At 33.4% G+C, this 17292-nt stretch overlaps 1 protein-coding gene across 1 annotated transcript in view; it reads right to left on the bottom strand.

Annotated features, from left to right (window-relative positions):
• Nucleotides 1-830: 830 nt before the first annotated feature.
• Nucleotides 831-17292, bottom strand: part of LOC126814546 (equilibrative nucleoside transporter 1) — a 55133-nt gene continuing 38671 nt past the window's right edge. The window contains exons 8-15 of the mRNA XM_050539774.2: nt 15894-15979; nt 15617-15665; nt 15170-15267; nt 13527-13640; nt 11965-12067; nt 10557-10642; nt 7662-7861; nt 831-5644 (exon numbers count right to left, since the gene is read on the bottom strand). Coding sequence (XP_050395731.2) covers nt 5518-5644; nt 7662-7861; nt 10557-10642; nt 11965-12067; nt 13527-13640; nt 15170-15267; nt 15617-15665; nt 15894-15979 — 863 coding nt within the window. The 3' untranslated portion in view covers nt 831-5517. The remainder of the gene's footprint in view (nt 5645-7661; nt 7862-10556; nt 10643-11964; nt 12068-13526; nt 13641-15169; nt 15268-15616; nt 15666-15893; nt 15980-17292) is intronic.

Genomic DNA, 17292 nt, shown 5'->3' with positions numbered 1-17292 from the left:
CTAATTATACGGCCATCCAACTCCCCTGGAAATTAATAATTTACGCGATCAATCTACAAGGTCTAGGTAAATGGAAGGGTCAGAGATCTAGCTGACATACAATAAGTCACCATACAATAAATCGACTTTCATGCAATAAGGAATTAGCTGGATGACCATGACTTCTGTGAAATCATGCACACGGTATGGCTAATCTGAGCCTTCAATAAGCCCCATATTTTTACTTCATAACCTACCACCATCCCTTTTACTTCAACTTTAATCTTTTTTTTCAAAGTAGGGAGCCATGGCAGCTAAATGGGTAAGACACTGGCTTGCTAACCTGGAGGTCGATTGGCCAAAAAAGTTCATCAGGATTTTGCAACATGGTGCGGGAAGGAGGGTCTGACCAAAAAAAACCCACCAAGGTCCTGTGTATACATCAACGTGCATGTAAAAGACCCTTGACAGTTGGAATTCGCTGTAAGAGTAGGCCATAGTGCTGCTGCTCGGGCAAAATTTCCCTCATAGCATACTGTATGGCCTATGCTCATCTTCATTAGCCCAGTCAGAGTAGAACAGTAGGACGTTAAACCCCATTTCATTTCATTTATCGCTTTCCCAAGGTCCGTAAATATGAGTTCCGCCTCCTTCTACAGACTTTGACCTTGTAGATTGATCGAGTAAATTATTAATTTCCGCTCTAGTCGTAGATGGCACATAAGGTATATGTCTAATATGCTAAGTTCTATTATGCATTTGTCTATTATGCAAAATGCAGAATGGAGAAGTGTAATGTATAAAATAACTATTATACTGTATTTAGTATTATTAAAAAGTGTATTCTGTATTTTAACACTGTGACATTGGTATTGTGGTGCAATGGAAATTGCAAATTGTAAAACTAAAATAAGTCTAAGTATTTTGAACTGCTGACATGTGCATTTTGCACCGTGAACATTGAAATGATATTGGCAATCTTATTCTTCCATAATGTTGTGCATCACATTCATAAACTGAAAATTGGTTCATTTTGGTTCATAATGAGGTATACCTAATCTTTGAGGTATAAATGAAGGAAAATAATCTAGTGAAGATAATTGCTACACTAAGAACAAGAGGTCGCAATCACCAGTCAGATGCCTATTCTCAGCGTGGCACACTTCAGTGTGCTGCAGGGTTTCCACACGTTTATTTCCAATTTTCTATGGATTTTAAGCAAAGAGATGAACACACTACTTGTTAGCTAAAGCTGGACGAATATACATATTGAGAAGACTTTTGAAATTTACTTGAGGAAGAAGAAGACTAAAAAATTTACTTTTGAACAAATTGAAATCTCAAAATTTCCGTTGTTATTCGGGATTTCCGTGTGTGTGGAATCGCTGTTGTGCCTGGGCTGAATTTTCCCAGAAAAATGTTTCCCATAAAATCAGTATGGATATTTTCTGGAAAATGTATTCCAGTCATTGATAATAAAATCAGTAATATCATCATTTTGTTCTTCTTATTCAAGAGTCCGTTATAATAATGGACTTTTACATTGATTTGTTGATTAGGGACCGATGAAAATCGTCTGTTATACAGTATCCGCTATATAAAAGACTTTGAAAATAAGAAATTTCTATTAAAAAAATCGGGACCAATCTGTTGTGTCCGTTATAAGCGATAGTCTGTTGTATGCGCGTCCGTCATATGCGGAGTCTACTGTATTGGTAAGATTGTTTTTCAACTATAAACATGGGTGAGGTGTAGGATAATAACAATTACGTCTGAGTTTTGATATAATAATCATGACCAAAAGACATGAACACAATCAATGAACAAATCAAAAAAGAAAGTAGATTGGTGAACTGGTATCAAAATAAAAGAAAACATCAATCAACAGCTGTATATATTAAAACAAAGTGATAAGTATATACACAATAAAATACCCTCTTTCTTTCCCAAAAAATTTGTAAATTAGCTCTGAATAAAATGATTGTCTGCCTTAGTGTATTGTGGAATGAAGAGCAGTTATTATAGTTGATTTCACACAGGGTTCCCGCGGCTTCGTCAAACATTTTTTCAAGGATATTCAAGGATAAATATATGTCAAATTCAAGGATTTTCAAGGACATTTTTTAGCCTAAAGTTACAATTTTTCATCTTAAAAATAACCAAAACTATCGTTATAATCTCATATTTAAAAGGAATTGAAGACATTTGAAACAAAATTACGGATCTCAACTGAAATTCAAGGATATTTTCCTATTTCCGCAAAATTCAAGGATATTCAAGACCTTGGAAATGAAATTTTAAATTTAAGGATATTAAAGGATTTTCAAGGATCGCGGGAACCCTGTTACATTTAGGAAGTGATCTCTTAAACCAACAACAGTTTTTACAATAATTAGAGAAAATTATAATCAAACACTAACACACAGACATAATTTGCACTCTAATGTGTACATGTAATGAGATCATATTCATTGTCATGAATAAAGATAATACATTAAAGTTACAATATTTTCACATGAACCGAATAATTATTCCAACTGCCGAAATCGAATACAAAGATACTGCCGTAATTGAATACAAAGGAACTTATTTACCTTCAAATATACAAAAAGGCAAAAATAATGAGAGAACACAATTAAAGTATGTCTTCACTGTACATATTTTGGTGAAGGAAGGATTGTAGGAATTCTATCCTACAACAAAAAGCTTCCTTGTGTATTTTGTGACAAAGTAAATCACTAATTTTGTGTATACTCAATCCATGTTCACTTCAATAATTTCACAAATAATAAAGACATTACAATTTAATATATAAATAAAACTGCTACAATAGTTTTTAAATTTAAACTTGTAATATACATGTAAATGTGGGGAGTATACGATCTTCATAATATCATCAATTAATGTATGGAAATGTTTATGTAAGCCCTATATTTAACATTAAGGAGAGAAAAATTATCATCCAATGCAGGCAAGATTTGCTTTCTAGGAGACCTATTACTATTAAACAATGTTGGCCAATGGCACAAAAATTTCTTACAATATTACTGTAAAATATATAAAATCATGGATCATCTCTTTAGATCATGGAATAATATTGACTACTGATATTATATACACCTTAAAATTCCAGGCTGTTAATTACATCAGACACAACTGTCAATATTAAATTACTACTCTCTATATAATTTTCAACAATAACCAGCAGTTACCACGCAAGATACACCCACTTTTTGCAAGAGATGGAAAGAGAACAAGCTAAAAAAAAAAAGAAGATTTTTCGTACAATCAGGGGCCATAATCAAGTAATTTATGGTCTGAAATGCGAGACTATTGAAAAGAACTGAGATCTTTGGGATATAAACATATATTTGAGTTTCATCAACATCTGACAAAAATTGTGACATCTAGAGGGTCCACAACCTTTGTATTACATACTTTTACACTATATGAGTACAAGGAGCAGCCATGTTGTCTGGCAGTTTGGTTTCGATTTTTCTCGAAATTCGAACTCATCCTTCATTATTGTATAAACTTCAGTGTGGTGTAACGGTAATAAATTTAAACGATTTTTAAAATCAGATAAAAATTGTGATTTCTAGAGGGTCCACAAGCTAAAAATACGATTTTTCGTAAAATCAGGGGCTTAATCCATGAAGTTACTGTCCGATACATGCCAATATCGAAAGGAACCAAGATCTTTTGGAGATAAACCTATATTTCAAGTTTCTTCAAAATCAGATAAAAATTGTGACCTGTACAGTGTCTACAAACAAATTGTGGACGGGCAGGGGTGATGACATATGTCCACATGAAAATGTGGGAGTATAAAAACATTAAATAGATAAACAATAAAATAACTGATCAGACTACATTATAATATAATAACAAGTAAATCATTATTACTAATGTATTTTGACAGAATAAATGTAGGTTATCAGGATTAAGAATAACCTGTAGATGGATATAACTGGTGCATCTGTTTGGTACTACAACCAGATAACATTATAATGCAAAATACATAGTGCCAAGTAAGATATTATTACCAAATAAATGGAGGTTTGGCAATCCAACCAAAGTAAAATAATATTTGGGGCAATAAGGTGGTAAAAGATATACCTGTATAGCAGCCTAAAATAACTGAACAATATACAGTGCCAATATACAATGGGTTCCACGTTGACCGTATATGCCGGTCGAGACCTAGGGCTATGGAAAATGACCGAAAATAGTTCTGACCCATAGGTTATTTTGCACGCCGGAAAAATAGCGTATTTTTGAAAAAAGACAATTTTCAAACATGGATATGATCGCCCTCCGCTATGTAACTATAAAATTTACAGCGTTTATAGAATAATGCACCTGTATTGAAGAAACGTAATCTCATGATTGGTGTTAAAGAGTTGTATACATAGTTGTCAATAGATTATACCGAGTGTTTATCTAGAATGTCTGGTAGTAGAACAATAAAAGTTAATTGTTAGATGGGAATCTTATCAATGACATGAATAGGTTTTTGAACACTCACCTATTGTCAACGTGTCATTAAGAATTTCCTATAACAAAGCCGCTTTACCTCTATTACGGTCACACATGGTGTAAATAAGATAATTATGATCTTCAAAAAAAGGCAATCAGATATGAAGTACTGCTCTTCGAATCAAACAAACTGTCGTATTAAATAAAAGCAGCATAGAAATTACGTAAATCCTCAACATGTTGTGAGGAAAATGCATTCAAAGTTATTTTTACCACGGTATTACGATCTAGTGACGATCATAGAAATAAAAGCTAGAGATTAGTAAACTTGTATACCGAAAAAATTAAGAATATTCCGTATTCCAGTGCTATTTTATAGCAATATTGATAATTCATGTGTCACTAAAATATTGTGCATATTTTTATTCTTATTATGCACGACTATATTCTACTTCTAGGGGGCACTAGTGTCCCTAGCTGTGAAATTAGTCTGATATTAGGTATTAAGTTATTCATTATTAGGCTTTACATCACAATAATGTGGCCTGTAATGCCATAACATCTGTAAGAGATGGTCTAAAATCGATAAATGTGAGAAATATGCCTTGGATAATTATATATTTATCTTCATTTCGAAGTTATTGGATTACAACTAAAAATTATCCAGGTCAGCGTGTTTTCTATAGAGCATGTGGTAATACGTATGAGCTACTGGAATGATTTTTCTACGGCCAATTCAGCTCTTTATTTGTCTTTAACCAAGTAAGAAAAAGCTACTTAAATACGATTTCATTCATGAATAATTAAAATAATTATTATAAGCTCTACTATTATTTCATTTCATTGTGAAATACATAAATTTTTGTGTACACCATTCTGACAAAATGGTATAGACACATGAATTCACGATATGTTACCATAAATAAAACACATGAAATATGAATTTAATTTGCAAAGGTTTCGCGGGTTATCAAATATTACCAAGTCTGAAAATTTTAAAGTGGAAGCCCTATAATATACAAACACTTTTCAATATTTTCTTAGGAATATACAGGTGACCTATATCTGTACTTTTTCCACAATTATAGTAAGAACAATGGAGAAATTGACACCTGATGCAATGCCTAAAACTAGGAACAATGCCATCATCATACCAGCTGTACCAGCATATGCTGGAGATACTTGTCTGAAATAAAATAAAATTGTGTAAAAATCCTAAAATAGTTATCAGATAAATACTTGCACTTAAACATACATTATATAAGAGCTAAATCTGCCTATTGCAGCTCTTTCTTTAGGCCTGAAATGTTATCTAAATTATTAATTAGACATTAATTAGCTTATCCAGACCGTAATCAACTCCCAATAAACATCGCTAGCGAGCGATATTTATTAGATTAGGATTCCATTTGCTGCTCAACTTTCATTCATGATTTAATCATGAAATGGATAATCGAGACTATGTTTTTTATCGTACCAACTTTAGTAATGATGATAGAGGCTAGGCCAAAATTTCAATCGCTAAATTCTCGGTTCAGAATGGATCAAATTCCCTTTACATTGTCTAGCTTTTAACTATTATAGTGAGAACTGCCAACTCTTTATCTAATCTCCCATAATGTATCTTTAATCAAGATATTTTATCAACACAGCTTAAAGAGCTAAATCTGTCTATTGCTGGTCTTTCTTTTGGCTTCACATGTAATATAAAATATTATTTAAACATCTGAAGAGCCCCGAGGAAGAACGATTTAAGACACTTTTTCAACGAACCCCAGTTTTATCAACACAGCTTAAAGAGCTAAATCTGTCTATTGCTGGTCTTTCTTTTGGCTTCACATGTAATATAAAATATTATTTAAACATCTGAAGAGCCCCGAGGAAGAACGATTTAAGACACTTTTTCAATGAACCCCAGTTTTATCAACACAGCTTAAAGAGCTAAATCTGTCTATTGCTGGTCTTTCTTTTGGCTTCACATGTAATATAAAATATTATTTAAACATTTGAAGAGCCCCGAGGAAGAACGATTTAAGACACTTTTTCAACGAACCCCAGTTAATGGTGCCATCTGGTAGCAAATTGTATAAGCTTTCTGTGGAACAATCTATTCAGGTAAAAACGATCGGAGTCACATCGAACCATGGCTTTCCGGACAAATATAAGTCCATTGTATCACCTTGTTCCAAAACAAAATCGCATAGCAACCACGCCATTTATTTGCTATTTTGTCGTTTAATATTTCTTTCTATAATTTTTAGGGGTGCTGAAGACGAAAATCGTAGTAAAAGGAAGGCAGTTTTGGTCCGATTTTCACGAAATTCGAACTCAGCCATCATTACAGTTTAATGGTGATATATTCAAACGTTTTTTATTACATCGGATAAAAATTGTTAGCTCTATAGGGACCACAAGCTAAAAATCGAGGGCCATAATTCAGGAAGTTACGAAAAAAATTGTTATATTTTAAGTTTCATAAAAAATTTGACCAAAGTGTTGAAAAATATGACATTGACAAGCTTACAAAATAAAATGTTCCTGAAGCAGCGACTGCGAGTTTTACAACATCTGGACGTTGCTAGATTACTTTGCAATTCTGTAACTTATAGCTACGTTATCTGCAGACATGTGAACAGTAGCGTCCAATCAGAAGTTGTAATACTAACATACTCAAATCAAATACAGTGACCTTCATGGAACCTTGAACTTTGCAACTCGATTATCAAAGGTAGCCATTTTAGCTGGAAAGAGCGAGACCTGGTATTCGCGATGTACGAGGAATGATAGGCTCTCGTGCTAGGTGAATACCCAATATAAATTAGTGCCAAAATATGCAAGGCATTATGTGAAGGCCTTAATAAAATATATGGAGTAAAGCGAGATCAAGCCTTCTGTTGAAGATGACTAAAAATAATGACTTGGAAAAGAAATGTCTGTATGCAATTTATTTTTTTGTTATCTCTGACTATGTCATGGAGTAATATCACCTCACTAAGTTACTACATATCCACAGTCTAGAATCTCTGGGATATGAGCAAGGGTTATTTACAAAAGGTGTTTCCCATTGAAGATCCCCCCATTGAGTCCATAGGAAATCTGCTTTAAGCACTGATGGACTGCCACAATTTTAAACAATTTCATGAAAAAAACACCTCTTCAAAATAACTTTGTTATAGACAGAAATAAATTTGTTTCAAACTTACTTTGGGGCATACATCATGACCAGGCTGCTGAAATAGCCACTTGTAAAAGCCATAAGAGCAGCTCCTACAATATACGCATAATCATTGGGTATATAAACTGGTAACAACCTCTGACCAGGCTGATAGTTACACAGAAGAAAGAATGGAATAAGTATTAAACCCCTTAACAGTACAGGAATCCACACAAATCTTGGTCCCGGCTGAAAAATACATAAAATAGAAATTGTATGCATTTAACAGTTACAAAAACATTACTCAGTCCCACATAAGTAATTTAATATATATGCACAAATGGCATTGAACTTCAGTGAATAAGAAGTACAGTTCAATGATCAACCGATCAGATTGAAGAAAGCTGATACAACAGGCACATAGCATTAATATTACCGTAAACACTGTTATAGAATAAACCTCAAATTTTGTGAATATTTGCACATTAGATATAAACTAAGGTGAGTGACAGTGATAATATACATATATCAAAATTTATATTAATCCATGGTCAAGAAATCATGTCTTATACAATGGACTATGAAACTGCAAATAAACAGATGGCATGGTGGTAATCATTTACGTGTGGATGGCTCGGAAATTGGAACTTAGTTGAGTGAGTGTTACAATGAAGGTGTGTTCTAAGTTTTATCAAAACCCATTCACTAGAAATAAAGTTATTGTGCTCAAAGAGTGTGACCAAAGGACAATCAATTCATGTTTTAACATTTAATTTCCATGCAAGATATGCCTACATTTTGCAAGAAATATCTAAAAATAAAAAAATGCGATTTTTTGTAGAATCACAGACCATAATCCAGAAAGTTATGGTCTGAAATGCACAAATATCAAAAAGGACTGAGATCTGTGGGATATAAAGATATATTGCAAATCTCATCAAGATCAGATAAAAATTCTGACCTCTATATTACATACTTTTACACTATTTGCGTACAAGGAGCAAACATTTTGTCCAGCAGTTTCGGTCTGATTTTCACCAAATTTGAACTCAACTGTCATTAGGTTGTAACACTGATATGTTTAAACTTTTTTTAAAATTGAATGAAAATTGTGACCTCTTGAAGATCCACAAGCTAACCAGCGCTTGCCAGGCAAGATACGCCCACATTTTGAAAAAGATGGATAGAGAACAAGCTAAAAACAAAAGCGATTTTTCGTACAATCAGGGAACATAATCCAGGATGTTATGGTCCGATATGAGATAAATATTACCCTAATCTATCCTAAATTGATTTTACCTATAACACAATGGTTTAGCCCATATCAGTCCTGCGACTGATATGACAAAATTAAGAAAACAAGTCGTAAGTTGGATGTGCATTACATTTTAGCAACCCCATTTTTCACAAACTAGAATTCATTTTATGAAATGTTGTCAAACGATTCGGACAACAAACTGACCCGCGCAAGTCAATTTGTAGAAAATATGGTTGAAAAGGAAAACATAGATTCCGACAAAGAATTATTTAAAGCTAGTCCAAGTGCAGAATTTATGCAGAAAATATTTAACAAGGATTTAATGTACTCGGATATTTCGGATTGTGAGATACAAATGATAAATAAACGCTTTTCAATTTCGAGTGACAAGACATCAGTGAATGTGCCAACAATGCCGTGCCCATAAATCAGTGGGCTGTCGCTGTGAATTTTTTTAACAGTTGGTCAGTGTGGCGGAATAATAAACATGATAGTGAGCAAAAAATCCTGTGTGCGCTGGAAGTTGAGTATATAAGATCTTATTTTTTTGGGATGTCTAGATTCGTCTTGGAAGTAAGCAAAATAAAATGATGAATATTACCCACTGAATTCCATATTTAGTTTTGGTAAAAGTTTCACATTTACGGATTGTGAATAAAACTGATGTGAATATACTACACAATCCAGAATTTGAGTTTCAGACAATCAGGCAAAGTTCGTAGTCTGAATCGTTTGACAACAATGTACAAACACGTTAATAAAATGTTAAAAGAAAGAATTTGGGTCCTTTTTCATTGCAGAGTCCGTAAAGCTGTTGTGACGTCATCAGAGGGTAATATCTGATATTGTCCCTAGGGTCGATATCAGATATCACCCTTTGATGACGTCACAACAGGTGGATACGTTTCATAACATGCATGGGAGATCAAATGAAATAACATCCCAAGGCGTGTAAGCGCAAATATCAAAAGGAATTGAAAATGAAATCTCTGGAATATAAATATATATTTTAAGTTTCTTCAAAATTGGATAAAAGTTGTGACCTCTAGAGTGTCCACAACCTTTATATTAATACTTTTACACAATTTGTGTACTAAGAGCAGCCATTTTGCCAGGCAGTCTTGTTTCGATTTTCCCGAAATTCAAATTCAACCTACATTATGGTGGAATAGTGATATATTTAAACGTTTTTTAACATCGGATAAAAATTGTGACCTCTAGAGGGATCACAAGCAATGATCCGATATGCGCTTATATATCGAAAGGAACCAAGATCTAATTTCATCAAAATCCGATGAAAATTGTGACCTCTATAGTGTCCACAAGCTAAAAACATGATGTTTCGTACAATCAGGGACCATAATCCATATCGAAAGGAACCAATATCTTTGGGAGATAAACTTATATTGCAAGTTTAATCAAAATCGGATAAAAATTGTGACCTTTCAGTAGCCAGATTACTCATCACGGCAAAGAAATTAAAGCTAAAATCCATGAAGTTACGATCCGATACATGCCAATATCAAAAGGAACCAAGATCTTTGAGAGATAAACCTATACTTCAAGTTTCGTCAAAAAGCAGATAAAAATTGTGACCTGTAGAGTGTCCACAAACAAATTGTGGATAGACAGGGGCGACGACAATATACGTGCACATGAAAATGTGGGCATAGAAAAATTACTTACAACTCGAACACATTCAGTAGCCAGATTACCCATCATGGCAAAGAAATTAAAGTTGAGAAAACAGAAGATAGGAGCCCAATACACATCTGAAAATTTAATAAAATCTTGTAGATGGAATTTTTTCAAAATAAGACTATGAAAGTTGAAACAGATCATAGTTTTTATTTAAAAATTTGTTTCACAGTAGCAGAGGTGGGATCTCGAGTCTGACTTAAGTTGCATCAGTGACCCGTCTTATGACTTGGCTTGAAATATTTATTGCGACTTGAGACTGCACTTGAAAAAGCTTAAGGGAATACTCGATTGAACGTTCCAGAATTAAATTCTCTCAATTCCAAAAATTGTGTCAATCGAGTGAAAAGGAGAATTTCGGAGTACAACGCATGTGCCGACTGCATAACAAAATATCTCAACCATTCATTAAAGCTGAAAAATATTTGTTACCTAAAATATGTCACTATTCTACTCACACCACCTAAGATGTCGTGACTGGCAGAACTGTGACAGGGGCAGGGCTGAATTCCATATCCCTTGATTGCAATTCAGTCAATTCAGGACGTTTTAGACTGACAATCGAGCACCCTCTATGACTCGAGTCGTTGCAAGGGGGCATAACTCTCACTTATACACCATGAATTGATGACTCATAATGACCTGGCGATTTGACTGCAACTTAAGGTCCTGCTACTTGTTCCCATCTCTGAACGGTAGTTATGTGAAGGCCTTCTTTTAACTCTGTGCAAGATTACTGACCTTTAAGTTCAAGTTCAGTATAGGTCTACATGTGATGTTACGGCATCTATAACATGTCCATTGTTTACATCATACATAGTAACACTCACTGGTCCGGGCAGAATTGGTGCCTTTTACTCACTTTACGCCTTCACATACTATTTTACATGCCCATTTTCATTAAAAAGGGAAGTATTTTTTATTCCAACAATTTTATTTTTTTTCTTCATAATTTCAAAAATAGTTTAAGAATTTAATTTGCAAAAAAAGTTAATATCAGGAGGTAATTAACTTGCCCTGAAAACATCCCTCTTAGTGATAGTAGCGACTAAGCATTTATTTACTGCTGGTCAATCTGTTTATTCAATAGATACTGAACTTTATAAATCTGCTTAATTAATGGTTACTAAAAACAAATGGTTTGTAAACCAATTGCTCCTCATTTAATTTAAATAGGAATCTTTAAAATAGTTGAATGGTTTACAATTTTTAAATAGTAGTTATTAATTATTATGAGTATTACATTCAGAACCTAGCACTAATTCCTCAATTTTGCATTGAAATTCATTTTCAGTGATAAGTACCCATAATTACAATGTATGCAAATAAATCAATAATTAATACCATATTGATGTACATATGTAGACATTTGTTTTATATATAAAATTAGGCATACCACTGATAGGGAAGTTAATTCTCTTGATATCACTCTGTACTGCTGGGAACAGAGAGAGTGTTATGAAAAACACAAACCATACACAAAACACCATAACCCAAATCTATAAAAAATTTTTTTTAATTCAATATAGATGTACAAAATACAGGAATGGCAGTAGTTTTAATAGTCGTGCAATGAAAATCATCAAGGACACAACAGAAATGTTCATTAATTAAGTAGACACTATGAACTATCCTAAGCTTTTTCGACAGTACTCTATATACCCAAACAGGGCCGACAAAGATCAAGTGGAAAGTTATTTCATTCTTGAACACTTAATCCAAGTATAAATACTCCAAATTATATATTTAAATTACTTCAATTAATATTCTGTATGAGTTTATTGAACAATCCCAACGAGTCATCACAAGAAATTATGCTGGACTCACTCATTAAATTAGGCCCGTAAAATTAAAATAAAAGATAGCTAGCCAGGCAACGAAACATACGCCCACAGCAGCTAAATCGTCCGAGCGGATTGACAAGGGTTGAGGCATATTTATTCTTTTGTAGGTAATTGGGGGCATTTACAAGACAATTTCATACAGATCAGATTACAATTATTGTCGTTTGAGAGTTCACAAGGTTCTACAAACTGAAACAAGGGCCTTAACTCTGGAAGTAATTTACAGAAAATTTTGAAATTTAACAGGCTTTTTCGTTTTACTTATTTAAAGGAGCTAAATCGCTAATATTTTGGACCTAGAAATTGACCCAAATTGGTCGAAACGCATATAATAATGTAATCTGATTGTATATAAATAAACTGATTTGCATTCAATTGTTTCCTTTTTGACTCTAATTTTAAATCAGTTATGTCCAGCGAAATACAGCATGTGTCTCAACCCTATCCTATAGCAATTTCTAGCGTCTGGTTATTCCAGTCTATTAAGCAGGCTCGTTCTTTCTGGTCACTTGTTGCAAATGACGCTAAAACGCACTATGGTACACGATTCGTGTACCAATGGTAAAATGTTTATTTTGTCTTAAATATTGGATATCAGAAGCCTACCTTTTCCTGGTAAGATCACAACATCAATGTTGATTTGAATTGACAAATAATTCGTATTTTCAACATGTAAGATTTGGGATGATATTGAGTTAGAGACTTAGCTACTTTAAATAATGCATGTAATTTTCATATAGATCGGCAGATATCTTTAGATGTTAGAGCGTTCACACGGTGCAACAAAGTGAAACAAGGGCCATAACTCTTAGAAGTAATTAAGGGAAATTGCTGAACTTCAAAAGGCTTCTTCGTTTCACTAATTCAAATAATGCATATAAATTTCACAAAGATCGGATGATAACTTTTGGCGTTAGAGCGTTCACAAGGTCCAACAAAGTGAAACAAGGGTCATAACTCTAGACCTAATAAACAGAAATTATTGAAATTAAATAGGCTTCTTATGGCGTTCACAAGAAATTGTGGATGATGGACGAATGGAAGGGGGCAACGGCAATATACGTCCACATTTCCATGTGGGCGTTTAAAAAGAATGTCATCTGTTCCAACCTACCTGTTTAAAAACAAACCAATACCGCTTCAATCCTGTTAAGCAAGTTTTATTTCCTTGGTTCTTTACAGCCAGTTGTTTCAATTCAACAATTTTAAGGAAATGTCGATAAAATTTCTAAAATCAACAATAATAGTTCTTTAATTTTAATTTTTCGACTAATAATAAGACAGTGTGAATTTAAATCGTGTTTCGTTATTCTTTATTGGCGGATAACAAATCATGAAACAGAAAGTGTTTTGTTATTCGGGATTAAAATTTTGAATAACGAGACAGAATGTGTTATGTTATTCACATAAAATTATTATTTTTTCTTAAAAATTTTGTATCTTTATATATATAGTCCACTTTTTTTAAATTTAATTATAAGATGGATGCCTAAGCAGTAAAATAAATGATTAAATCAAGTAATGGATAATCGAGACTGTGTTGATTTGAAGATATTAAGCCCACAACCTTCGTATTACACACTTCTACACTATTTGTGTACAAGGGGCGGCCATTTTGTTCGTCAGTTTTGGCCCGATTTTCACGAAATTAGAACTCAACAAACATTGAGGTGTAATAATGATATATTCGAATGTTTTATTTAAATTGGATAATAATTGTGACCTCTAGAGGGACCACAAGTTAAAAATGCGATTTTTTGTACAATCAAGGGCCATAATTCAGAAAGGTACGATCCGATATGCGCGAATATTGAAAGGAACCAAAATCTTTGGGACATAAACACGCATTCCAAGTTTCATCAAAATCAGATAAAAATTGTGATCTCTAGAGAGTCCACAACCTTGATATACCATATTTTTACACTATTTGCGTACAAGGGGTGTCCATTTTATCTGGCAGTTTTGGTCCAATTTTCACGAAATTTGAACTCAACCATCATTAGGGTGTAACGGTGATATACTAAAACGTTTTTTTAAATCGGATAAATGTTAACTATGTCGTCTGCTAGTGGTGTGTGAGTGAGGTGTATAGTGAGAGTGAGTGCATGTCAATCCAGGTGTGTGCTGTGAATACACAGGTCAGGTGAGGAGTGAAGCATGATGAGCAGTGTGTGTATAGGAGTGAAGGTGATATGAAGGTGGACTAAAGTTGATACCGATGATTGAATAAAGAATAGTATAAATCTAATTAACACTAAAAACATGATTTTTCGTAAAATCAGGGGCCATAATTCAGGAAGTTACGATCCAATATGTGCGAATATCAACAGGAACCAAGATCTTTGGGTTATACACATGAATTTCAAGTTTCAACAAAATCACATGATTTATCGTACAATCAGGGGCCATAATCCATGAAGTTATGGTCCGATACATGCCAATATCGAAAGCAACCGAGATCTTTTGGAGATTAACCTATATTTCAAGTTTCGTCAAAATCAAGTAAAAATTGTGACCTGTAGATTGTCCACAAACAAATTGTGAACGAACAGGGGTGACGACAATATATGTATAAAAATAGTAATAAAACCACGCGATATCGTTCAATATTTTCGAATTTAATGAAAAAAAGATGAAATACGGTACTTTGGAGTTTTTGTTTAATATCAGAAAATATCAGCTTTTCCGTCTTTTTGAATGCCGAATTCCACAATAGTATCACCCCTATAATATATATTGAAATGTAGAGAAACTTACAGTAAGTGGTAGAACAAAGTAAGCATCAAAAGCCAAGAGAAGAACTACAATGGCAGCCACAAAGTAGTAAATGGCTGCTGTTCTTGTGTTTGGTGAAACTGCAACAAAGAAATTATGTACAATGGTTTGAAAATGCCCAATAAGTTTTAACACATTTAATTGACTACTTGTAAGTACTGTACAAAATGATTGGACAAAAAGTTAAATGAAGATTCATGACCTCGAAGGTTTCCAACCTCATTGATTTAGGTCAAACTTCAAAGTCGAATTCTGTGAATCTGTTGTGTTATTTTGAATAATGCTGTGACAAGATCTATAATATTAAATTTTTGATATACACCTTACTCTTTGCCGAAATGAACACGCCAAACGTAATACACCATTTTGCAAAGACATATATTTAACGAATATCAAATAAATATCTATATTGCTGACAAAAATACATACCGATGATAGTAATAATGTTTATGACAGCTATCAGTGTTCCAGAGAAATTCTGAAAAGAAAGCAAAAATAATTATGTGCATTTTCAGCAAGCAATAAGCCATTATAACAGATTTATAAAATCACTGTTGTTAATGATATCCTCACTTATCAAAAATTTTGTCACAAAATGAACTATTCAGTTATGTATAAACAGCCATCCTAACAGAACTAAGAATATGGTTTTGTCCTACCCAATCTTATATCTGATGCTCTGATCCATATAAGTGGAATGACTTACATTTCCAAATACAATAGCATTAGTGTATTTCATTGGAAGAATAGCAGCTAGTCCATACATACTATTTTGATAAATGCCAGCTGCCACTACAAATACAAAAATTAGATACATATATTCAGGATTAGGACAACTAAAAAAAAATATACTAGTTTTCGGACATGTCTATTGCACAAAAACACACCTCTTAATTTGAAACCAGGGTGGGTTTATCGACGTTGTGGAACTAAATAATTTTTCTGGAACACATGTTAACACAACTGCAGATGATAATATATCTATAGTTAATATTGTAGCAAGATATAAAACCATACTAATCTTGTTTCAATGGCATTTAGTAATTGAACTGGAGTATACAGGTCACAATTCTATGGAATACAATTACTGCTTATTTTACTGAGCGACGTTTCGACCAGGCTTCTCTAGTCATTATCAAGCAATGGAGATGTGGCAGTCAAACTCAATTTCATCATTGCTTGATAATGACTAGAGAAGCCTAGTTGAAACATTGCTCAGTAATAAGCAGTAATTGTATTCCATAGAATTGTGACCTGTATACATACTAATCTTATGCTGCCTGTCTACAATTATCTCCGTTTGAGAACAGACACTTAGCTAGTCAGCTGACATTTTAGTCATAAATCAATGATTTTAAGTATATTTTGAGAATTTAGAGAAGTATTCATTTTGCTTCCAATTGATACCAGCGGCTGCCAGGCAGGATATGCCCACATTTTGCAAGAGATTGATAGAGAACAAGCTAAAAACAAAAACGATTTTTTGTACAATCAGGGGCAATAATCCAGAAAGTTATGGACTGAAATGTGCAAATATCAGAAGGGACTGAGATCTTTGGGATATAAAGATATGTTTTAAGTTTCATCAGAATTGGACAAAAATAGTGACCTCTAGCGGTTCCACAATCTTCATATTGCATATTTTTACACAATTTGCGAACAAAGAGCCATTTTGTCAAACAGTTTCATTCGATTTTCCCGAAATTCGAATTCAACCTTCATTATGGTGGAATGGTGAAATATTTGAACGGTTTTTAAAATTTGAAAAAAAAATTGTGACTTCTAGAGAATCCGCAGGCTAACCAGCAGCTGCCAGGCAGGAAACGCCCACATTTTGCAAGAGATGGATAGAGAACAGTTTTGGTCCAATTTTTACGAAATTCGAACTCAACCATCTTTAGGGTGTATCAGTGATATATTCAAACGTTTTTTTAAATCACATAAAAATTATGACTGTTATACGGTCCACCAGCTAAAAACGCGATTTTTCGTACAATCAGGGGCCATAATTCAGGAAGTTATTATCCGATATGTGCGAATATCAAAAGGAACCGAGATCTTTGGGTTATAAACTTACATTTCAAGTTTTATCAAAATCAGAAGAA

Source organism: Patella vulgata, chromosome 3 (assembly GCF_932274485.2).
Source record: "Patella vulgata chromosome 3, xgPatVulg1.2, whole genome shotgun sequence".
Classification (NCBI taxonomy): domain Eukaryota; kingdom Metazoa; phylum Mollusca; class Gastropoda; family Patellidae; genus Patella; species Patella vulgata.
Note: the sequence above shows the minus strand (reverse complement) of the source record. Positions and strands in the feature narration are given on the sequence as shown.